This window comes from Capricornis sumatraensis, chromosome 2 (assembly GCF_032405125.1).
Source record: "Capricornis sumatraensis isolate serow.1 chromosome 2, serow.2, whole genome shotgun sequence".
NCBI classification, from domain to species: Eukaryota; Metazoa; Chordata; class Mammalia; order Artiodactyla; family Bovidae; genus Capricornis; species Capricornis sumatraensis.
The window spans coordinates 143,825,417-143,849,760 of NC_091070.1; the positions used below are offsets into that span (position 1 = coordinate 143,825,417).

General features: G+C 39.4%; 1 protein-coding gene across 2 annotated transcripts in view; it reads right to left on the minus strand.

Annotated features, from left to right (window-relative positions):
• Nucleotides 1-463: 463 nt before the first annotated feature.
• Nucleotides 464-24,344, minus strand: part of CDC14A (cell division cycle 14A) — a 183,090-nt gene continuing 159,209 nt past the window's right edge. Inside the window, exons 12-16 of one of the 2 annotated variants that reach the window (XM_068964128.1) lie at nt 22,643-22,758; nt 20,799-20,846; nt 18,394-18,516; nt 17,353-17,689; nt 464-2,264 (exon numbers count right to left, since the gene is read on the minus strand). In XM_068964128.1, the coding sequence (XP_068820229.1) occupies nt 2,235-2,264; nt 17,353-17,689; nt 18,394-18,516; nt 20,799-20,846; nt 22,643-22,758 (654 nt within the window). In that variant the 3' untranslated portion in view covers nt 464-2,234. Of the gene's footprint in view, nt 2,265-17,166; nt 17,279-17,344; nt 17,690-18,393; nt 18,517-20,798; nt 20,847-22,642; nt 22,759-24,344 lie in introns of those variants that run through there. The other variant, XM_068964127.1, reaches the window with a different exon arrangement.

Consider the following 24,344-nt stretch of genomic DNA (forward strand, 5'->3'; position numbering starts at 1 on the left):
TAAACACTGATCATGAACAGTGCTTTATTAACAAAAAGGAAAATTAAATATACAAGGCTGGATATTATCTGACTCTTGTGAAATTGGAAGTTTAAGATTTCTTTGTGCTCACTGTCATATAATTCAGGAATGGCCACAACCTGGAAAGTCAATAAAAATCTGGAATGGAGATTTTTAGAAACTCAAAAGTGAATTAAATGTAGAGTGAATTAAATGTAAAATTATAAAGATACTTCAGTACATTGATACTCCAAATCCAAATGACAAAAGACAGGGAGAATGTAAATTGCATAAAACTTTTATTATTTATTAGCAGTGTATTCTTCTACACCTTAAAATAGAACAAAATATCTTTTCGAAGGTAAACTATTCATAATAAAATACATGTCAATCTTTATTACTGGAGTAGAATCACTTTGCTATATACTTTCTATATTACACACATATTCTCCTTGATTTGTCTATGTATGTACATGTGTATAAACAATTTTAAGACATACCCATGTAGATACATATGACTAATATACACATATAATTATGGAAAATTTACAGTAGTCAATTTTACAATCATTTAGTAGCTGCACACAATTAGTGTTCACAGAACTAAAACTGTCTATATGGTTCCCTTTCCCCCACTTGTCAAATATCATCTGAATTACTTTTCACTGATAATTTTGAAATACTACTATCATTTTCCTATACAATTAACTGATCATTTTTTACAATAACTCATAATAAAATATTTTACTATTTTAGCTTTAGAAAAGGTATACAATTTAATTCCACTTAATTTTTGATTCCTAAAACATACAATTCATTTTTTTCATCAGTTTAGTGCAATTATTTGGTACTGCAGTTTTTGAAGGTTAACGAACCTGAGTCAAACATTCATTTAAATGCCTTTTTTTAAAAGTAAGAGACAAACAAGACGTTTTGCTGAAGCATGTATAACAGCCTCAAGGTACCCCCTTCTAATAAATACCTGATAAATAACTCAATGGGTTGAGAGTAAAGCACTTCATACGAATCCACTGGACTGCCTGAGTAGTCCATTCTTGAGCAGCACGGAAGACAACGAGATCTAATACTCCCCAACTCCCCATGGAAAAAAGGTTTACAGGCTTCTGGACCCTAAATGTAAGCTTACACTTACATGAAAGGACTGTGAAGTACCTGGAGTCCCTTCATTTTCATGTTAGGTTTCAGATATGCTAGCTTGTGTGCCAGGGGTTTTGTGATCTGTCTTAAACTTGTTTCCTTTATTAATACAGAAAACTACTTAGCAGCATCCTTTGAATCTTCTTTGCTGATTTAAAACTTGCCAGACCATGTGTAAATACAGGCAAAAACCTCGTACCAAAATCAGAGTATTCCAATTGGATTAAGAATTCTTTTGTGAGAAGGAAAGAAGTAAAAGCATTTGGACTGTTGAGTCATTTCATAGAGAAAAATTATGCTTTCAAGGAAAAACATTCAGTGAATTTTGATCTTCAACTGGATGTTAAATTTTGTTAAAACCTCCAAAGATGCAAAACTAAATGGCTCAGCAACAAAAACAAAGGGAAAAGAAATGATCTTAATAAGCCGTATCAAACAATTGTACTCTTGCTAAGAGATAAACCTGGATAAACTTATTAAGTTAGACTGACTTCCCAAAAGAATGAATTGATGTGCCATATTCATAGTGGAAACATACAAATCACTTTCTAAAAACTTTCTCCTTTACTTTTCCTTAATAAAGAGGAATTATTTATTCATTGTAGATAAAACCATACTAAACAAATTCAAAATACAAATTTTTGGTAGGAAACAGCAAGAAAATCTAGGTCAAAATATAGTCTAGTTTTTACATAATTTTATATGTTTATAAATTTATCAAAATATTCTTTTAAAGTTCACAATACATACATAATATAATACTGTACATGTAAATGTAATCACAAATGTATTTCCAAAATACATTAAAAATAACCTTCCAAAATACCAAATTCAACATGAAAACTGTCTTAAAAAGTTGACATCTCCATAAACAGTTTCAGTGCATTTAGAGTAGTCATTAACCAGAGTTTTCTGGTTACAAGTCTCATGAAGGTCTCATCTGAGTGCTCTCTTTAATTTAAGGTAAAAAGGCAGAGATATCCTTCCAGCAAGCAGTTGTTTTCCCTCTACACTGCTCATCCAGACGAGGAAACTGCATGTAAGAGTGGAACAGCTTTCACCGGAGTGGCAAGGCCTTAGTAATGAACATATTCAGACTGAAGGGACTGTGCGGGGAGAGACATAAACTGAGGTTAAGTTCCATCACACACAAAATTTCTCCTGCATCGTGCAGCTCTTCCCTTCAACACAAAGCAGTTGGATCTGTTATATAAAGGATATGTGAAACAAACTAAGAAAAATAGAAAAAGATGAGAGAAACAAAGCATTTGCTAAAAATGAGATATTCAATTATTATTCAAGGTAAAGGGATTACAAGAAAACTTTATATTTTAAAAGGCTGACTAATTTAGTACTAGTGATTAAAAATTAAGTATTATTTGGAAATTGATAGGTAGCATTAAACTCACTTCTACCTTTGGACAATACTATTGAATTTTACTCAAAAGCATTAAATGACATTTGAGACTAAATTGAAGATTATTAAAGTATATTTAAGGAATATATATTTTTTATTTCAACACATATCAAATGAAGTTTAATGCTTCTAATGCAGTAGAATTGGCCATCATTTAAAAGTAAGACTCCTTAAGAATGTTCGAATGTTATAAATACCTTATAAATTCTTTCTACTTAGGGGGACACAAAGCACTTCTAGCTTTGAAATTTGATCTTAAGACCCAAAAAGCTTTTGTGCAGAAGAGTCTTGCAGTCATAACATAATAAACAGTGGGCAAGTTTCAAAAAAATAAACAGTTTTTCCCATATCACATTAGATAACAACATATAAAAGGAGCATGCTTAGGATATGTAATCAGAATGCACTGATAACAGACATAAGCCAGGGAAAGATAGAGAGGTACAGAAAAATCCGCCAACAGTTTTTGAGCATCAAACAGCAGTTAGAAGAAACATAACATTAACAATTTTGCACAATTCTAATCAAATACCTTAGAAAAACAAAGCTTACTTGATTTGCTACCCAATGCCCTCTTCTCTTCCTCCAATAAATATTTTGCAAATTTATCTGCAGCATTTTATTAATAGGTCATCAGTTCTGAGACCAGTCCATTTTTTGATAGTATAGGTATCAGTAAAAAAAAAAAAAAAAAAGAATCTGTTCATTTTGCAAATAATTTATGAAAGGATTCAAACTATCTTTGATTAGCTTCAAAATCCCAGTGAATTTTATATCCTACCAACATCCATTTACTATTGTACGTAAGAATCTATCAACACCATGAGTCAAAAGTTATGGTCCCTGCCCTCAAAGGGCAAAAGACCACGCTGTCACACAGACATCAAGTGAAAAGACAAATGTGCCAACATTAAGCAATAATATACACAGAGTAAGAGTAACACTGTTCACAAGCAAAGGATTAGGCAAGGAGTGGAAAGGGAAGGTTGAGTAGAGGGTAGGTGTGTTCTCAGGCTGCAAGTTTCAAAGAGGTTAAAGGTCAAGAGCATTAGGGAAAAAAGGAAAAGGCTTGGCAAAATGACTAAAGGATGTAGTTTATGTAAAGGCTTCAAAACAGGAGAGATGATCAAGACTTAGGGTACTATATTGTAAATACATCTGAATTTAGAGAATAAAAGAGAAAGTCCAGTGAAACTGGTCCAATGCCTTGAAGCCCATTTAACTTGTGAGACAACAGCTGCCAACCTAGCATTTAGAGCTTAAAAGTGGACTATCATTTTTCTAGGTGCTTTATCCCAGTTTCTTCTGAAATCTGGCCAGTAGGCCGTGAGGGCAGAGCCACAAGGTGTTTGTAGCTGCAAAAATGCCACATATGCAGGTTATACATTGGCCAATGTTTTCTTGGCAATATTTTAACTTTGACTTTTGTTCTAACTAGAACAGTTACTCATGTTATCACCAGCAGAAATTATAAAGCTCCTGTGACTGCTTGAAAATTTACAACAAAGTTGTTTTTGCAAGTATCTTAAAGTTTTATCAACTCTCAATAAATAGAGATACAGCAAATGAACAGATGCTAGACAAGTGACCTTTGTGAAACTGTCTTCCAGGGCAAAGTGTTTTATACATGCATCAATATATACACAAAAAATATGTCTGTACATATATTTACATGATTTATGGAATCATGATATACACTGAACTGAAAAATGGAAACATTTCCCAGAATATTAAGGATTTCAATCATTCACGTAAAGTATATATTCATTAGTCTTCTGTCATGCTGGTTAATTCATTCAACAATGACTGAATATCTGTAGTATGAACACATTAGGTACTGTGGGATAAAAATATGATACCAAAGTTCTCAAAACCAAACCAAACATATTCCATGGTTTCTTTATATGGTGTAAATAAAGTTAAAAAAAAGAGAGATCTGTAAAATAGGTTTAGCACATTATTCTGACATCAATGTTTTGTAACAAATTAACTCTTCTTCATTTTCAGTCTAAAATGAAAATCTTAATGGAAGTGGACTTAGGGAAGGAAGAGAACTGTTAAAATCTACATGACCTATCCACTTGAAAAAAGCATAACTAGTATTTCAAGGCCTGTTAACTGGGGGGACAAGAGTGACAATGACATTTAGATTTCAAGCACTACATGTTTATATGATGAGGTTGTATTCAGGGTATCTGGTTCATTTGTTTTCTAAATGTACATGTATCCTAAAGCTATTAATGTTCCAGAAAACACAATAGCCAGTTATTAGCATTTTTAATTTTTACAGTAAAAATGTAAATGCATCATGTACTATATAAATAATATCATTATTGATTTTATTGTTTAAAAGATAGACTAACTGAAGTACAACTAACTGGAATTCTTGATAAATTAGATATGCTACAGGTCAATTATTCTGTAAAAGATACTTATTGAGTACTTTCTACATACTAGGTACAATTCTAAACATCTTATGTGTGTTAGCTCATTAAATGCTCCAAACAGCTCATTTTAGAGATGGGGAAACTGAGGAACAAAACATTAAAGCAACTTGCCTAAGATCATGCAACTAGGAAGGAATTTGAACTCCAGCAGTCTGGCTACAAAGCCCAAAGTCTATGCTTCCACAATATAATGCCTCAAGACACTTTAAGCATTTGTCCTGTGATTCAGTCCTTATCAACTGAACACTCTCTATCACCTGACACAGACAAAAAATGAGTAGGGTATGAGGCTGAGCAAGCAAAGAAATATTAACAGACCAAAGAGAATATACTATTTATTACTGTAAATAAGATTTTTTAGTGATTTTCCATAGGACTGAACCCAAAAGAATTCTCAGTAATAGTCCATAAAGAAATTTTATTAGAACGCCCATGTTTAAATATTCTGATTAAAATTTTAATTCGGCCTTGCCAATTTTTATCATTACCATAAGGATACCTAATCAATCTGAAATACAAAAACAACAAAAAATCCTCAGCAAAGACAAAGAAATGATTACAAAGGAAGGGGGACCTGAGGTGTAAATATTATTTTACAAAGTAGCACTTATTTAAATAACCAAGAGACTTTAATTTCTCATATAGAAAATTCAAGTTCATGTGCCCATTGAGTTCAATAGGGTTTAGTGAGTTAAGACTAGATCAAGTTTAGCATGATTATATAGTATTCTTACAGTATGAACACCGTAAATGAATAATATAGCAATATCCAGCCTGCAAATGAAGAATAAAATTACCTTACATTGCAGCCCCCCAAATTTTTATGTCAAAATATAAGCTTGCATCAAGAATTCTTGCTCTGAAAGCAGTTGGATTTGACACAAAACATAGTGTTAGGTAAGGAGATCAAGACAATTTGTTCTGTTCTGGAAATGTGCTACTAATCTGTTTTGGCAGATGTAGGTAGTGACTTTTAAAAATTTAGCTACTCTGGAGGAGTTTCTTTTTTAAACAGCCCAGTTATCTAATCATGGTAGAAAAATATCTAATAATTATAGATATAAATACTATACAAATAGTTAACAAATAAAACTATAAATTGACTATCAAAAACAGCAAAACATAACAAATAATTAAAGTTAAGGTCTTTGCCAGCAAAACAGTGCAATAATGTCTTAAGGTTCAAACAACTTGAACCAAAGGACCCTATGATCTGGTGTAGGTCAAAATCGCCATGTGCTTTTGCCACACTTCTTCTTTCTTGCATTTCCCCATTTTCCCAAGTCCCTTAAGGAAGAAAAAAATAATCTACCAGTTACCCTGGTTTGAGTTCTAACTACCCAGGCAAAAGCACCTACAAGGAAAAAAGTGATTTGTTTCACACTTTGCCATACATCTGAAACTAATACAATACTGTATCAATAAATCAACTATACTCAATTTTTAAAAAGTGATTTGTTTTCATGGTATCATTGATAATTAAAAGAAAAAATACATTTGGCAATATGGTATCATATATGTAAGCCCAGTATTTTAAGATTTAGTGAACAAATGAGGAAAAAAATAGACACTGGGTAAAAATAAGTTTATCTATAACTGCCTCTATACTCCTGGGCTTTTTATGGCTTTGCAATGGAGTTTCCAGTTGTAGTGCTTGTAAATTAGCAACACACAAAATGTATGCATTGATACATATTTCCACAAACGTGATTTCACACACTAGCAGCAGAAGCACAGCTGAATAATGTTTTATTGGCATCATATTAACACAAAAAGGCTATGCTCTGTGATAAAATCAGCTTTGAAAGAAGTGTAAGCATTTTTCTATAGTGTTCTCTAAGCACGTCAGGGACCCAAAGATTTAACAATCTGATTTTGGTTAACTAAAATGCTATATAACTATTCTTTCACCTTCCTACATAACTTTTAATAGATTCTTTTTTCTGGAGGAACTTAATATGTGCTCTTCAACAATCATAAAGAGCTCAATTGTTAGGTGACAGATTGTTGACACCCAACTTGACTCAGCCAACCATCGCATGAGTTTTCAGTTCATCTGAACACCAAAATTATATTGATGCAAGCTTGGTTAAAATGTATTTTCTCTTATTTTAGCAAAGTCACATTTCTAGAAAAAAATAAACTCTCAGATTACTGTGTATTAAAGCTAACGCTGAAACATTGTTTGCTTGCTATTAGTGCTTCCTGGGCTTACAATAATAATGGGCCCCTAATTAGCCCTCTGCTTAACATGTGTGAGCCTAGATATGCTAACCAATGTTTAGTTCAATAAACATTTATTAGGCGCTTTCTATACTTTGGAACCTGAGAAAACAAAGATGCCTCTGAGAAGCTTTAAAGCCAGCAGAAGAGAGACAGAATCATATACAGCTGATTCTCTCGGGAAACCCAGGGCCAGGGGCTGGATAGGGGGTTGTGAACAAAATCCTATAAGAGATGAAAAGGTATTCTGCCTGTATATCTGGGTCACAAATGCCTTATCAAAAAGAAAACCAGTGAGCCAGGCCAGGAAATATATAACCAAGCAGAGACAGGTGGAAAAGCAGAGTAAACCACCTGTGCTAGGACTCGGCAGGAGGCAGAGCTTGAGTCAGGATTCTGGCTGGAGTTGCTGAAGAAGAGCCGGTGGGGAGGCACGTGGACTGATGGAGAAGGGCCCCAAAGGCAGACCAGGGGTCCAGATCGGACTCTGTGTGTGAAGTGGGGATAGTGAATGATTCTGAACACGGGAATAGTTTGATCAGCTTGTCTCAGAAATCTAGCACAGCAGCAAAATAGAGGAAGGAAATTTAAAGGGCCATTTCAATAGTCCATGGAGACCTCGATGAAGGCAGCAGTGCTGACAATGGACAACAAAATACAGATATTTCAAGGGAAAACTGCTAGGACTTAGTGGCTAGACGTGGCTGAGGGAAAGGCAGAAGCAGCGTCAAAGAATTCCAGATTTCTAGCTCGGATGACTGGATATACAAAGATACAATCAGTTAGCCAGGAAACAAGAGGAGGAGAGGACCAATGAAGGAGCATGTGTTCTCCTCTAGTACTGCCCAAGGGAAGGTAGAAATGTAAGTCCAATGCTCAGGACACAATTACCCACACACAGAAGTGGACCACGGTCAGAGAGGGGAAAAATCATAAAGGGGCAGGTGGACAAACAGGTACCTATTTAATAGGAAGGGGAGGAGAAACAGGAAAATAATATTCCAAAACTCAAAATGGACCAAAATAATAGGAGAAAAGCGTGGTCAATACTGTCAAATGCTGCACAAAGACAAAGAAGAATGAAAACTGACAAGAGGTCATCAGATCTGGTTTAAAGAAGTCAGTGGCAGCCAGTGGAGAAGACTCACACAAGGCGGGGGTGGGGGGTGGGGGGCGGGGCGGGGAGGAGGCATGCACATGCCTTTCTTGTCCAAGTCTGGCCACAAAGGAGACACTATGAGAGGTGGCAGAACTGAGGGAAGCAATTGGTAAGACCGGCCTGTAACTGATTGCAGGTGAAGAGACAGGCAAACAGGGTGTAAGAGACCGGAGACATAAGAGAGCAAGGCTGTACACAGGCCAACTCCCAGAAACAGTCTGCAAAGAATAGTTCGGGTTCGTGGAGTTACCACTGAAAAAGAGTAGAGCTTCCGTTTTTGAAAAGGAATAAAAGGACAAGTCAAATGCAGATATACTTTGAGGTAGTAAAGAGAACAGTTAAGGAGAATTATTCCTGAAAAATTATATGTTCTCAGCCTCTGGAGGTTGGAGGATTTGTGCTGATGAAGAATGTGAAAAAGTTTTGGAGTAGTCAATGACTCATTGGAAAAGACCCTGATGCTGGGAAAGATTGAAGGCAGGAGAAGGGGACGACAGAACAAGACAATTGGATGACATCACCGGCTCAGTGGACATGAGTTTGAGCAAACTCTGGGAGACAGAGGACAAGGAAGCCTGGTGTGCTGCGGTCCATGGGGCCCCAAGGAGTCAGACACAACTCAGCGACAGAACAACAAATGCAGGGAAGAGAAAGGAAGTCAAGGCAGGCCAAGTGAACTCATCGTGAGCACCGAAGGGTCTGGGTAAACTAGAAATTTATTTGAAATGGAATCAGTTGACAGTCATGAGATTTTCTCCAGCACAGCTCAGAAGAGACTGTAAGCAAACAGGAGATGGTTGAACCGATCTAATTTTGGAGGCTAGTGATGACGTGGCTACAGAAAAAAAGTTCAAGCGGAAAAGGTTTGATCCCTGGTCAGGGAGCAAGGATACCTTGCAGCCCAAAATCCAAAACATAAAACAGAAACAAGTCAATAGAGATTTTTTAAATGGTCCACATAAAAAAATCTTTAAAGAAAAAAAAAAGGTAAAGCCAAACTCCTCAATATGATGGTATTAGGAAGTAGAGCTTTGGGGAGGTAATTAGGTCATGAGAACAGAGACTTCATGAATGAGATTGGCGTTCTTATAAAAGGGACTCAGAGAGCTTCGTCACCCTCTTACAGTTACGTGAGGATACAATGAGAAGATGACAGTCTGCAGCCCAAAAGAGAATACTCACCTGAACCTGAACACACTGGCCCCCAATCTCTGACTTTCAGCCTCCAGAACTGTGATAAATAGACTTGTTGTTTATAGACTGCTGCTGCTGCTGCAGCTGAGTTGCTTCAATCGTGTCCGACTCTGTGCGACCCCATAGACGGCAGCCCACCAGGCTCCCCCGTCCCTGGGATTCTCCAGGCAAGAACACTGAAGTGGGTTGCCATTTCCTTCTCCAATGCATGAAAGTGAAAAGTGAAAGTGAAGTCACTCACTTGTGTCCGACTCTTAGCAACCCCATGACTGCAGCCTACCAGGCTCCTCCGTCCATGGGATTTTCCAGGCAAGAGTACTGGAGTGGGGTGCCATTGCCTTCTCCACATAGACTGCTAGTCTAGGGTATTTTATTACAGCAGCTGAGCTAACATACTATTTTGTTATATCCTTTCTTTCCACTCTAATAACCTTCAATCAGAGAATGAACCTGAGGATACCAAAGCCCACACAGATGATGACCTCATTAATATCAAAAGGCTCACAATGGTCTGCAAATAGTGTGTGTATCTAAAAACATCTGTGCACATTTAAAGGCATTATTGGGACCATGCTGACCTCAGAACAAATCAATGCTTTGTCAACTGACATTTCCAAGTCTCCTGGGAAGGGAATAGAAGAATACCAATGCTCAAAGAAAGCCGAAGATGTGGTTCAATACTGAGACCGAGCTCACGATCTCGACAGTATTAGTACTTCTTGGCTGAAAAACTGCATCAAGTTTAAGGCAATGCCACAGGTGGATGAACCAGAGCCGGTTACACAGAGTGAAGTAAGTCAGAAAGAGAAAAACAAATACATATATTAATGCATATATATGGAATCTAGAAAAATGGTACTGATGAATCGATTTGCAGGGCAGGACTGGAGATGCAGACGTGGAGAACGGGCTTGTGGACACAGCAGGGGAAGGAGCGGGTGGGATGAACGGAGAGCAGCAGTACTGACAGATATACGCCGCCATGGGTAAAACAGAGCCAGCAGCAAACAGCTGCATAGCACAGGGGGCTGAGCGGGGCGCTCTGTGACAACACAGCAGGGTGGGATAGGGAGGAGGGGCAGGGAGGCTCAAGACAGCGAGGACACATGTATACTTATAGCTGATTAACCTTGTTGTACAGCAGAAACTAACACAACATTGTCAAGCAATCAGCCTCTAATTTAAAATGTTTTTAAAAGACTGAGTTAGGAAAACCCTTGGCAAGGCTAACACAACAAAGAAGATGAGGAAGCAACAGCATAGAGAAGAATGGGAAAATTCCAAGAGACAGTGAATGACCATGACATAATCTGAAGCATCACCAAGAGACTGATCTTAAAATGTTGGAAGATCAGTACGTAAGTAAATAACAAAGCTTAGTATCAGCTACTACTTAATAAAAATTTTAGAAGTCATAAAAAAGATTTTAATAGGCGAAACCCAAAGCAGCTTTCAAAAGAACCTTATTGTAGGACTACTTATCTCACGTTTATATATTCTAGAAGTCGATACAATAAAAGCTTGTAATAAAAGGCCGTTCTCATAAAGCAAAAATTAATGTAACCCCTGACACAGAAGTGATAAAAAAATTTTGTTGTCAACATGAATATATATATTTTTATTAAAAAACATTATTTTACAACTCCTCATGCTCAAGTATTATTAAAAAATGTTTCCTAAAGACCGTAATTTTTCCTCAGGTAGGTAAGTATCCATTTATAAAAATAAATATACCATTTAAAATTCATAATAAAAATGTTAGTTGTTGGTCATATATTATTTAATGTATCTGTACTATTATGGGCACTGAAATGCAGGTCATTATGAAAAGCATAGAATATACCCAAGGACAATTGTTGAAGTGCGGACTGGGGACAGCAGACAGGGCTCAAACTGGGCTCCTGCCTTCAGGGTTTCTACCAAGAGCTCCCGTCCCCATGATTGCCAGGATTATCTTCATCAAATCAGATCTGATCAAGTCACTCCTGCTAACGCAGTTCCAGTAGCTCAAAATGCATCTCCTAGTTGGGCTTCAGCTTACTTTTCCAGCCTGATTTTAGGTAACCACCTAAAGCTTCAGCTGCACTTGAACACTCATTGCTCTTAAAACAATTATAGCTACAATTATTGAGCATTATGTATATGCACTGCATAAACTACTTCAGATGACTTATCTCAATTAATGATCACCCTATTACAAAGATTATCATTACCACATTAGCTTTAAGGCCTCACAGGCACACAAACCCCTTTCAAAGCACAGTCATATGTCTATAAAATTTACAAAAATAGTTTGTACTCTTTATCTTAAATAGGTCCCAACAAATTGTTTAAGTTTTAGGATGCACAAAACCTAGTTATGCTCCTGATTATTATTATTCCCATTTACTGAGGCTCAGAGAGGTTAAGTAACTTGCCAAAAGTGAAAGTGTAGTCGCTCAGTCGTGTCCGACTCTTTGCGACCCCATGGACTGTAGCCTACCAGGCTCCTCCCTCCATGGGATTCTCCAGGCAAGAGTACTGGAGTGGGTTGCCATTTCCCTCTCCAGGGGATCTTTCCAACACAGGGATAGAACCCCGGTCTCCTGCATTCCAGGCAGACACTTTAACCTCTGAGCCACCAGGGAAGTACTTGCCGAAACGAAATGGTAGAGACAAGATTAGAACCCAAGTCTACTTGTCTTTAGAACCTAAGAACTACAGTACTAAGGTTCTATCTCTGTTCTTGTAGCTCCCATTGCCTGAAATGACCATTCCTCGTCTTCATATTTTCATCACTAGATTCCTAGAAGGCTCTTATTCATCTTCCAAAGCCCAACTAAAATGTTAACCCTTCGTTACAGCACTTCCTAACCCTTCTTGAAAAAAAGAGATATCCTTTAGATATCCTTCTATTTTAAACACCTATATATATGATATGAAATAATTTTTTTTAATGCTTTTTTGTAGTCAAAGTGATCTAGGTGCAAATTATGGCTCTGCAACATATTTGTGGTACAACCTAGGGCAAAATATTTAAATTCTCAAACCCTCAAGGTATTTATCTTTAAAATGGAAGCAATAATTCTTAGCATAATCATTCATTTAAATATCTAAACATCCATAATATTCAGGAAGTACTTGATGAGCGCCTACTGTAAGCAAGGCACAGAGCATAAAAGAGTAAAAAACAGAGATACCGTCCCTGCTCTCCCAAAGTTTACAGTCTAGTGGAGCATACAGATAAGTGGACAGATAATTAAAATGCAAAGTGAGAGTCTGAGTATCACAATCAAGACCAAAGCAGGGTGTACAAGGGCTTACGGGGGAAACACGGTGACCTAACCTACACTTGCAGGGTCAGGCAAGGACAAGGCAGATGACTGGCAATTCAGTGGTAAGTCTCTTAAAAATAACAGAGCAAATATTCAAGACAGATACCTCAACTAATTTCAATTTAATAAAATACTTCCACCCCACCCACACCATAATCACACGTCCTTCAACTCTTTTAAGATTTGAAAACTCCTCTGAATGTCAAGGAGGGAAAACTGATTTTTTTACAGTAAGTGGGTCAACCCAAATGAAACTTGGTGCATTGTCCTGGTCAGTAGAAACCTCAAGATGAACAGAACAGGCCAAATAAATAAAAATAAAATCTGCTTCTCAGAATTCTGTCACAACCATAAGGATTCCTTAACATTTGTTCTTGTTTTCTGTGTTAAAGCATTTAATGACAGAACAAGGAAATCATTTCCACGTTTTTCTGGGGGCTGAACTGCTGCACAAAGTGAGAAGCAATTGCAGCTTTCAAAAGAGATGCTAATTGCAGCTTTTAAAATATTAGACGCCCTCTAAATACCCGGCAACCCCCGTTCCCTAGGAGTTTCTGGGTCTTTCTTAAAGGTGGGGGAAGGAAACTGCAATCTAGATTTCATTTCCTACCTGAGGATTTAAAAACATTTTTTTGCTGAGTGATACAGTCCTATGCCTTACATCTTCAAAAGCACTGGAAAGAAAGACCATCTTATTTAGACAAGAAACCTGTAACAATTACAAAAGCTGCACTGAAACAATAAAGGGAAAACACTCAACCTCCTATTTTATTCTGCATAAAATGGGAATTTCCATCTTAATTTAGACTTTCTGCCAGCGAGCCAGCAGGGGTAGGGAGGGCTTGGAGCCCTCCCTCTCACAGAGGTTTTCTAGGCAAAGATGAAGGAAGGAAAATCGGCTCTAAGACACCTACTGTTCTTACTTTCTGGGAGGGTGAGAGGGAGGAAAATGTTGTCCTGCTGGCAATTCTATTTATAAATACTTTTCTTTACAATAAGGTGACAAATTTAAGAAGAAGAAAAGGGAAGAGGAGCAGCTGCCAACGCAGAGTATTACTTTAAATTTCATTATTGGAAAATCACTCTATTCGGGCCAGGAGAGGGATGAGGCACAGGAGGGAGGTGAAGAAAAATAACAAAATATGGAATGAAGCCAAAATTAAGTTATATAGACAGAGTGGCTAGAGGGACCAGCATGGGAGCTAGGCAGTCCCCACACTGCCAGCAGAAAAGAGGAAAACAGATCCAGAACAAGCAGAATGGTGTTCTCATCAAACTACCAATGCTTGTATTGCTACGTATTCAGCTATCCGCCAATTAGGTATTCCTAATTGAATACCAAGCTGAATACCAAGCTAAGCATTCAGCTATAAATGTGGATTACAGTTAAGTCCCCTACATATGAATCTTCAAGTTCCGAACTTTCAAAGACGCAAATGTGCGTTAGCATGTCCAATCACATAAGTTAGTTCACATGTCTGGCGCATATTGTCCCATGCATGCATCTTCTACAAGGGGTTGTACTTTCAAGTACTTTACTGAACAGGACTGTATCGGGTACAGTAGTACAGTATCTTTATTTCAAGCCGAGGATGCCCAGAAGTAAGCATAAAAGCAGCGGTGATGTAGCTAGTACTGCTAAGAAGCACCAGGACTTGGAGGCCCAGAGAAAGGACAAAGAGAGACAAGAGGAAGAAGTAATTGAAGAACCAAAGAGATTCACGATGCAGGAAAAGGCAAGGAGATTTTCTTTGAGGAGGCACTGTTAGTTTTTGAGGCCAGGACCCAACCTACAACAGTACAGGAAGGTTGCATCAGCCCTTCAGAATGCAGTCTAGTGCCACCATGTCATCTATGACGAGACCAAAAGAGCTACTACACACATCACTGGATTGTTTTTTCAAGAAAGCAGATAGAATTGAATCCAACAAGGAAACAGAACCTGTGCCATCAGCGCAAAGGTATGAGTGAAACTGCATCTCGCCCTCTGTCTTCTATTGCTGATTATCTTTCGAGTCTTCCATCTCCCATGCCCCCTTCCTCCTCAGTCAGTAATTCCTATTGCCTGTTTACTTGATGCCAGTATACCAGCTGTACTGTTGTACTGTACCACTGTACTTGCAAGATATGGTGCTGTAAAATTGAAAATGTTTTCTTTATCTTTTGTGTTTGTTTCTTATGTTTGTGTGAAAAGTATTATAAACCTATTACAGTACAGTACTATATAGCCGATTGCATTATTCATAGTTGGGCACCTAAGCTAACTTTGTTGTACTTAGGAACAAACGACTTGTGAATGCACTCTCAGAAGGAACTAGTTCTTATGTAGGGGACTTACTGTTCACGAAACCTTTAGCCACAGAATCTGCAAGATATTCATGTAATTATCTTCATGTGTAACACTTTTTCTGAAAATGGAAAGATTCATACTCTGGTCTAAAAAAGGCTGACCTATAATCAGTATATGAAAATATCGACTGAACTCAATTCCTGTTCTGAAGTACATAACTTGTAAACCTAGTTATGAAAATGTAAATACACTTCATTGTCCATCTAACCCCAGTTATAAGGATTTAAGTTTTATTGATACATGGGTACCCATAACTTAGTGGGATTAGAGTCAAATTAAGGGATAGGGTCAGCTGAGGCTATAGTCTATATAGGAATCTAAAGCTGAAAAACATCATTGGGAATAAAATCAGGTGGGGAGAATCATATGTGCCAGAAAGGACTGTGGGTGTACAGAGTGGGAAAAAAAACTTTGGAAAGAGGCCTGAGATAGGGATGGGAGTAGTAATGAGTCCAACACACACACACACACACACACACACACACACACGAGTACGCACACACACTGCATCATCACATTAGAAAAGTGGTTTCTAAACTGCCATATAAGGAAAGTGGATCTCCGTAGCTAATACCGCGGGGTATGGGTTTTCACAAAAGGCCCTAAGAGGCCCACTGCTGCCCGCATGTCTCCTCCTCTTCCCTCCCCTGCAAAGATCCACCTCCCCCAGGATAACGTCACTTCAGGCATGTCTGATTCTTTGAGACCCCATGAACTGTAGTCCGCACCAGGCTCCTCGGTCCGTGGGATTCTCTAGGCAACAATACTGGAGTGGGTTGCCATGCCCTCCTCCAGGGGATCTTCCTGACCCAGGGATCCAGCCCACATCTCTTATGTCTCCTGCATTGGCAGGTGGGATCTTTACCACTAACGCCACCTGGGAAGCCCCTTCCCAGGGTAATAAAGGCTGAGGAAGTGTCTGAAGAACAGTGGGCATGAGGGCCACAGGACCACAGCCTTCCCAGAACACTAGGGGCTTGCTTGTGCCTGAGTCGAGGCAAGGTTGCATTCTAATACTGACTGACACTGCCTTGTGTGGGATCTATTTCTCCAGCCTATTTTGTCCTCATTCTCTTGAATCAAAACTTGCATTCCCATACATCTCAATTCCCTTTGAAGCAATCAACATATGTGATTAAAGTGATTCTTGACGGGGGGTGAACCAACAAAATTTTACTTAACTCAGGGAGTTGGTGATGGACAGGGATCCCTGGCATGCTACAATTCATGGGGTCGCAAAGAGTCGGACACAACTGAGCGACTGAACTGAACAGGATTACTGGTTAAAAACTGGGCTTGGGGACCAAAATGAAGAACTCATGGGTAAAATGTGTATGGAGAGCCTCATCCTGTCTCTAGAAGAGTGAGAGCTCATTTTAAACATCTTCCTGTTACCCTGCCTTCCCCTCTCTTACATCCCAGGTACCTACCCATAAGCCTTCCTTATCAACACTCTCCATTTGCCATTTAATCAATTCTGGGTCGGTTTCCTGCCAGAAGGTGACATAGTCAAGGGCTTAAATGGTTACTTCTGAGAAGCCGCTGTTCATCAGCACCTTATATGTTTAAATACTCCAAATTCAGTGATCTACAATGTAGAAAAAGCCGGGATACCACCACAACCACAGCAGATGCTGCCTGTCATATGACTCAGCCCCTGACCTTGCATCCTATACTCAGAGTGATTGGAGAATGAGACTGAAAAGTAACTGAAGTCAACAGGGTCCACGATGAAGGGAGTGAAAGCTGTTTCCTTTCCTAGAGACATCACACACAAAGGAGAGGGAAGAGGAGAAGCAAAAGGAGGAGGAAAGAAAACCAGGTTGAAACTTGGCATTTACTTGAAGAGGAGCCAGCGGAATGTGTGTGCAGAGACAGTTTCATCGCACAGAGGGAGGCATAGATCAGAAGGCTTCCTTGGCGCTATTAAATTTCTTTGGTGGCAGCCTTGGCTGGGAGGGCAAGGCACAAAAGTTGAGCTCAGGGTTCTGAGGGCCAAGAGGGGGTGTCTGCAAACTTGCAGTCCCAGCCAAGGCACAGAAGTCACGTTCAGGTTTCTGAGGGCCAAGAGGTGGTGTCTGCGAACTTACAGGGATTGATCGGCTCAGGAATCTCGCTGAGGAGGAAGACAGGCCAGTGTAGGAGGGCTGCAGGGCGGTGGAGTGCTCCTCGGTGGTCTTAGCGCCGTGGGGGCCCGGCTGACTGCTTGGGACACCCCCACTGCTGCTGCTACTTCGGCTGTACTGGTTGTTGTTGAGCTCAGGGTAATTTCTGGCAGGTGGCTGGGAGCTGCCGTTCAAGAGGTTGGTGAACGGGTTGGCGATGAAACCCATCTTGGTGGGTGATGTGGTCCTTCTGTTCTCTGGATCGTCGGCTGCAGCATTCAAGTTCCCTAGAGAACTGGCTAGCCGGGAGTTTATGGAAAAGCTGAATGAAAAACACAGGTGGGGGCGGGCGGGGGGGAAGGACACAGACAGCCATGTATACTCATGCAGCGTTCATGTTTGTAAAACACATTAATCAGGACAGTAGGGGAAGGTGATGCAGACAGTTCGGATCAATGCAAATGGTGACAGAATAGTTGTTCTTGGTGATCTTATAATATGTGGCCTTTAGTTATACGTGGCAACTTCCTCTGTCAAAATCAGCTAAGACTCTAGACCAGGCTCACTTTGACCAGAGATCCTGAAATAGAATATGTGGGGGTGCTCTTTGCCCTGAGACAGGAAGTAAATGATAGGACTGTGTAAGGGGAGAGCACAGAGCAGCCCTAAGTACAAGATGTAACTTCTATTAATACATATTCAATCCTATGACTACATCAAACGTCCCTGACTAGTTTAGTTCTGCCCCTATGCATCAGGGAGGAGACAACAGTATCATATAATATCAGTCTGTGCAACTGAACACCGTTCCCGGGATCATGGTAGGCCTGCTGTGGAAGGGCATGCTGTACAGCATTCCCTCCACGGCCTTGTGCCCACAATTCAAGACAGGAACAGAAGCCTAGGGGGTCACAGAGCCTTTGGTGGTCCCCCGTCCACCCTCCCGTGCCCTCCCTCTGACGAACTTCAGACAAACTTGCAGTTGCTGCTGCCTTCCCTTTCCTCGGGAGAAGAGAGAAAAATTACCTTCTTACACTGGCGCCTGAGGATACAGAGCCTCTGTTTATCCTCTTGGCCATCACAGAAGGGGACAAAGCCACTTTCGAGGTCTTCAAAGTAGATGCAGATCCTTGAGGGGAAGAACTCAATCTTTGTGGGGGAAAACGGGCAAAGAATCACACAGGAACTGTGTTATCATAACATTCAGCCATCAACCAGGACAAAGTAAACTCACAAATGTTAAACAGATCAGGTCAGGTCCTAATAACAGCAGCCGGCACTGACGCAGCCCTCACTCTGAGCTGGGCGCTCATCTCAGACCTAGCAGGCATTAACTCAGCTCACCCTCACAACAACCCTGCAAGGGAGGCGAAGACTGCACTCTGCAAGTCAGGAAACGGAGGACCAAAAGCTCCTCATTCAAAGCCTCTCAGCAAATAAGAAAAGGCAGAGCTGGGATTTAAATGCAGGGACCAAAGTCCCGTGGTAACCATGATCACTTCCCTCCCTTGGACTGGCGTTCATCCCTCCCGAGTCCTTAGATTCTACTTTTCTATATTTTAAATCTCTCCTCTCCTTTCCAGTCTGCAGCTGCCTGGGGTAAGCAGCATTATTTCTTATCCTTACTCCTAGTAGCCCCTTTTAATCTTATTCCTTGAAACTCACATTCTGAATAGCCTCTAGCAAAATCTAAGATATCTAACCATGTCGATTCACTATTTAAATCATTTAATACTTCCTCAGTGCCCAGAAAGGCTAAACTTCTTGGCCCGGCTTATAAAACCCTCTGAAATCTGTTATTTTCCAATTCTCCACACTTTCCCACCAATTCCTCTACTCCAGCTACATAAAATGCCCTGAGGTACCTGGATGGATGACATCAATACCCCTGTCCAGTTTACATACACTGTTTTCCCTGACCTTACCTCACCCACACACACACTTTTCTCTTCCACCACCATCTAACTCACTCCTATTGCTTAGCCTTTCATAATAGTCCAATCAGCTGCTACCTCTTACAGCAAGCCTTCACTGAATTCCCAGGTGGGGTCAGCATGCAGCTTCATCATATATTCTCAGAGTAAATCACAGCTCTTATACCATCTTGATTTATTTGATACTTATACCATCTTGAATTATTTTGATAAAGTATCAAACTTTCCTCAAAATAAGCTCCATCAGGAGCAAAGAGCTTTCTCTCACTTCAATTTCCAGTGACTAGCACAGTGCCAGGCTCAGAGAAGGTGCTCAGTAAATGTCTGCTGAGTGAACAAAGAGGGAAAATTGACCCAAGTCTGGACAGTCAAGGCCCAGTCATGGTTTTAATGCCAAATCTGTTTTGTCCTGGGCAGATATCTTAATGAAGAAGGACTCTTTTCCCTATCTGCTACAGGAAAGCTGCTTTACTTGTACCCTTCCTTTCATCATCTTCCCTCCAAACAGGAGCGTACAATATGGTCTGCCTCTAAATTAAGGACAGAAGAAGTTGAACAGGGAAGCAGCTCCAGCTTCTGGATAAGTCTGGGTCATATCAGAACTGCCTCCAGTAACCAACCCTAAACCTACAGCTGAATGAGAACAGAGATAAGGAGTGTATTAGCTTTTTCCCCATCTGCTGATGACAGTTTTGGTCAAATATCTCCATGACCCTCACCAAAGCCTATGCTCAATCCTGATACCACTGAGACCACCAGGAAGTGTTCGGGGAACATTTTTCCAAAGAAAAACACTAACGTTTCCTCCTCTAATAGAGACTCGGGAAGGAAATAAAACTAGAAAACGAAGGGAACAGACACATGCAAAATTCGAGGAAAGAAGAACAGAAATGTCAAAAATTCAAGGCAAAATCTATCACAGGCTTGAACGGCATGTTGCAGAGCAACTCTGGTTTACTGAGAGACCCCACCATGTGCTGGGCACACAGGGTACACTGGCATCACTCCCACAGCCATGCAGCCTTGTGGGCAACTCAGGAAAACAAAACCCTTGGTCATCGTGAGCATTAACTATAAAGCCATTATAATAATCTGGAACAGAAACAAAGGAATTTTAAAAGTGAAAAGCTGTGTGCAGCTTATTTCCATGGGCTTAAAGTTGAGAAATGTATCTAAAGGGTCATAATCTAGGAATAGGTCAAGGTCTCTGCCACGGCCATGGCTCTCAGTGGCCAGGTCACTCCTAGTGGCAATGTGTGTGTGCTCAGTCATGTCTGACTGTAGCCCACAGGCTCCTCTGTCCAGGGGATTTTCCAGGCAAGAACTCTGGAGTGGGTTGCTATTTCCTTCTCTAAACCCAGGAATAGAACCCCCATCTCATATATCTCTTAATGTCTCGGCAGGCATATTCTTTACCACTGGAGCCACCTGGGGAGCCCCATCTAAAAGGTAGCATTTGCCTATAATCTACTAGAAATTCAACTTGGTTGACAGTACCTGGAAGGCTGGGACACTGCTCTTGGATGCCCTTTCATATCCTCCAACCTACAGAAACCAAAGACAAATGTTCACTCATCACCAGGGTCACACATTTAAGCCAAGACCAAAAGCTACATCCTCTGGAGTCAGACCAGCAAAATTATTACATGGGCAAGAGGGATAGACCTTGCAAATGGATATTAGTACTTATTTACTTTATAAGTCCTAAAGCCAGTGGGAAATCCATTTTAGTCATTTTGTTTCATCTTGAATTTCATTTACAGTAAAATTCTTTTTCATTAGAAGCTGGTACTGCATCTATTCAGAGTGAGGGAAAAAAAAAGTTTGATGATGGGGCCATGATGCTGTTAAGAAAAATTATATTCAGAAAAATGAGAAAATTTCTAAGGATGAAAAGAAAGAGACAAACACCATCTTGGAATGAGCCTTCTGAAGTCTAGTGAAGCTTCTCTTGTTTCTTTTGCCATTTTATCAGCCAAGTTATACCCCAACTTATCCCTTCCTCCAACTTGTGGCTTCTTACAAATCAAATATAAATCTGTTTGAAATTAACTTTAATTAATATAAAGCACTTTCTTAGCGTTTCAAGGAAAAATGGTGAATAACAAAGATTGGTAATATATTTACTGATCTTGAAGAAACTCTCACTAAGACACTATATACAGTGAAAAGAATATGGACTTTGAACAGTGCTGGGTTTGAATACCAGCTAGGGAGCGATTTACCCTCTCTAATCTCAAGCAAAAACACAAATGTGGGTAACGGTGCAACCTTTCGTGTTTACTCAGTTAATCCTCATGTCCTAACTAGGTACCTAGCATAACTCCTGGCCCCATAGCAGTTCGTTGGTAGATCTACATTTCCTCAACCTCTCAGTGGTAGTTGGTGAGTATCACTAAGTACCAGACTTTCTATTCCATCTTCCCATCTTACTATATAAAACAATTACCCAACTTCAAGCTATATATATGACCCTTCATATTTCAGGGCAGGAAACCAGTACTCAAAGCATAGATAATGGTGTGACCAGACCCAATTTGACTTAAGTGTTATAATCCTCCCAGATAATACATAAAACTAAATTCTCTGTGAGTAGTCTGCTCGACATTTATTATAGCAAAACAGCCTTCTTGCTATGCATTTCTCTCATTTAAAAGTCAAAGGAAAATAAGCATTTCCCATGATTTTCATTTGTGGACTTGCCACCTCTTACATTACAATAAAGAATCTTGATATTTAGAGATTTTGAACCTCCATTAATTCTGAAGCTTTATTTCTTCCACTTAGTCTGAATTAGCAAAAGATTTCAAAGGTTGTGATCTGAAGTCCCACCAGCTGATTCTGATGAGTAATTTCAGATCTCCAAACCAAGATTGTTTGTAACTTAACAGACAAGAATTGCTTATTCAATTCCCAGAAATAGGAAGTCATGCTAACGAGTGAGGGTATACCAAAAGCTCGGATACAATACTTTCCTGCACACTCTAGATTAAATACAAACACTTGGCACACCTCTGAGGATTCGCCACAGAAGCAGCAGCCCATTCACAGGAAAAGAGTGGCATTCCCAACAGAATTTTGAACAGAGTCCCAGAGACAACCAACAACAGCGTGGCAATTTTAGGGGGAATTCCAGAAATTAAGATGTAGCAGCTGCTTTCGATAAGCTTCTAAAATGTATCTACTCCCCACAACATTAAAATAATAAATAACACAAAATAGTAATAAACCAAAAAATGAGAGGTAAACATGGTACTTATAGAATGATAACCAAAAGACATTAAATATTCTACCCACACATGGAGGTAAAATATAAACTTAAAAGTTTAAAATAGATCTACCTAAATGGACAGGATGGTGAGGTACGAGGCTGTCTCTGACTTTTTAAGGCACGTAGTTTGTCTCCCTGGGTTATACTATTTTTCATTTCCACATCTTCATCCTCTTCTAAATTATTCTGAAAAAAAAATTCATGTTCCACAGAATGGTCATTACAAATAATTCTACTTTATATAGAATTCTTAATCGCTTATAGATTATCTCTGTATATGGATATATTTTACATAGATTATCTAAAAAGGATAAAAGCACTACAAATTCAGCAATGGTCACATATATACTAAAGAACATTGTATTAATCACCAATTAAATATACTAGTCAAATTCCAAATCAAAGAAGCCTGATTATGGCTGCGGTAAATTTAGAAGGAGCTTTGTTGCAATGGACCACAACGACAGAGACTTTCTTGCAGACAAAATCACACTTTGGAATATAGCTTAGATATAAGCTGGCTCAAAAGATACAGTACAAATATTTTTCCAGAAGTTACCAGAATCCATCACTGCAAATTCCATAATTTGCTTATATAAGTGACAGATAAAACAACTTAGGATATCTATATAGTAACTTACTAACATCATTTAACACTAGTAAAAGCACTCAAGATTCTTCCAAAAGGAGTTAAACCTTACTAGTCTGGAAAAGTGTGTTGCCTGATGAAATAAGTCTTATAGTTGGAAATAAATATATAAGTACCACACTAGTTCTTTTTGCGTGCCAGCTCACATTTAATTCTCATAACCCAGGGAGTGGGGATAGGGAGGGCACTGATAACCTTAATTTAAAGATGAGAAAAGGAGGTGCTAGTGGAAGATAAGAATATTACCCAAGCTCCCCTAAACTCTTCATCACAGAGCTATGATTTTAAAATCAGGTTTTCTGTCCTCAGATACAATGTTCTTTCTAAAATATATGCCATTGCACAGTAACTTTGCACTGTAAAAACTGTATTTTGTTTTTTCCTTACCTGAAAAAATGTCAAAAGGTTTGCATTTGCTAAGATCATTTCCAGCCATAAGTCTCCTTTCCTCTTTAAAGCTAGAATTCTTATTTGATGAAAGATGTACAAAAATACACTTCCCTCTGTCACATTCTAGTCATTTTTGATGGCCACTCCTGCATCAAAACACTTTTTTCTTCCTTGCCACCTATGTTGGGGTCCACGGATGCATCTGGAGCTTAGTAGGCATGTCTTGGGTAAAAAGATTACGCCTCATTACTACAGCTCTGATCTTAAAAAAGAAAAAAGATGAAGGAAATACTCAGCCAAAAGAAAAAAAAGAAAAAGAAATACACAGCCAGTAGGAAAGAAAAAGAAATGAAGATGAAAGCTTCCCAGAGGAAGCAATTCCTTAGCTGAGTCTTAAAGAGGGAGTACACGTGAAGCAAGCCAAACCAAGCCAACAGGAAGGGACATCCTGGCAAAAAACATTAGTTCAACAGTCACGGGATCATGGAACCTCAAAGTCAGGGGGTTCTCTTAGAGTCACTGAGATATGTCTACCTATAAAGTCCCAAGAAATCAATTATACTATTCATCTTTGTCCATACAGTCCCAGTGGGAGTAAATCAACTTTCACCCAAGGAAGCCTGCAGGAATAGAGATCAGGCACGCCTGCAGGCTAGGCTTCCAAGCAGGATGGCACATCTGAGAAGCTGAGCCTAGCTTCACCTAGCACCCAGCATGCTGAGCTGGTAAGAGT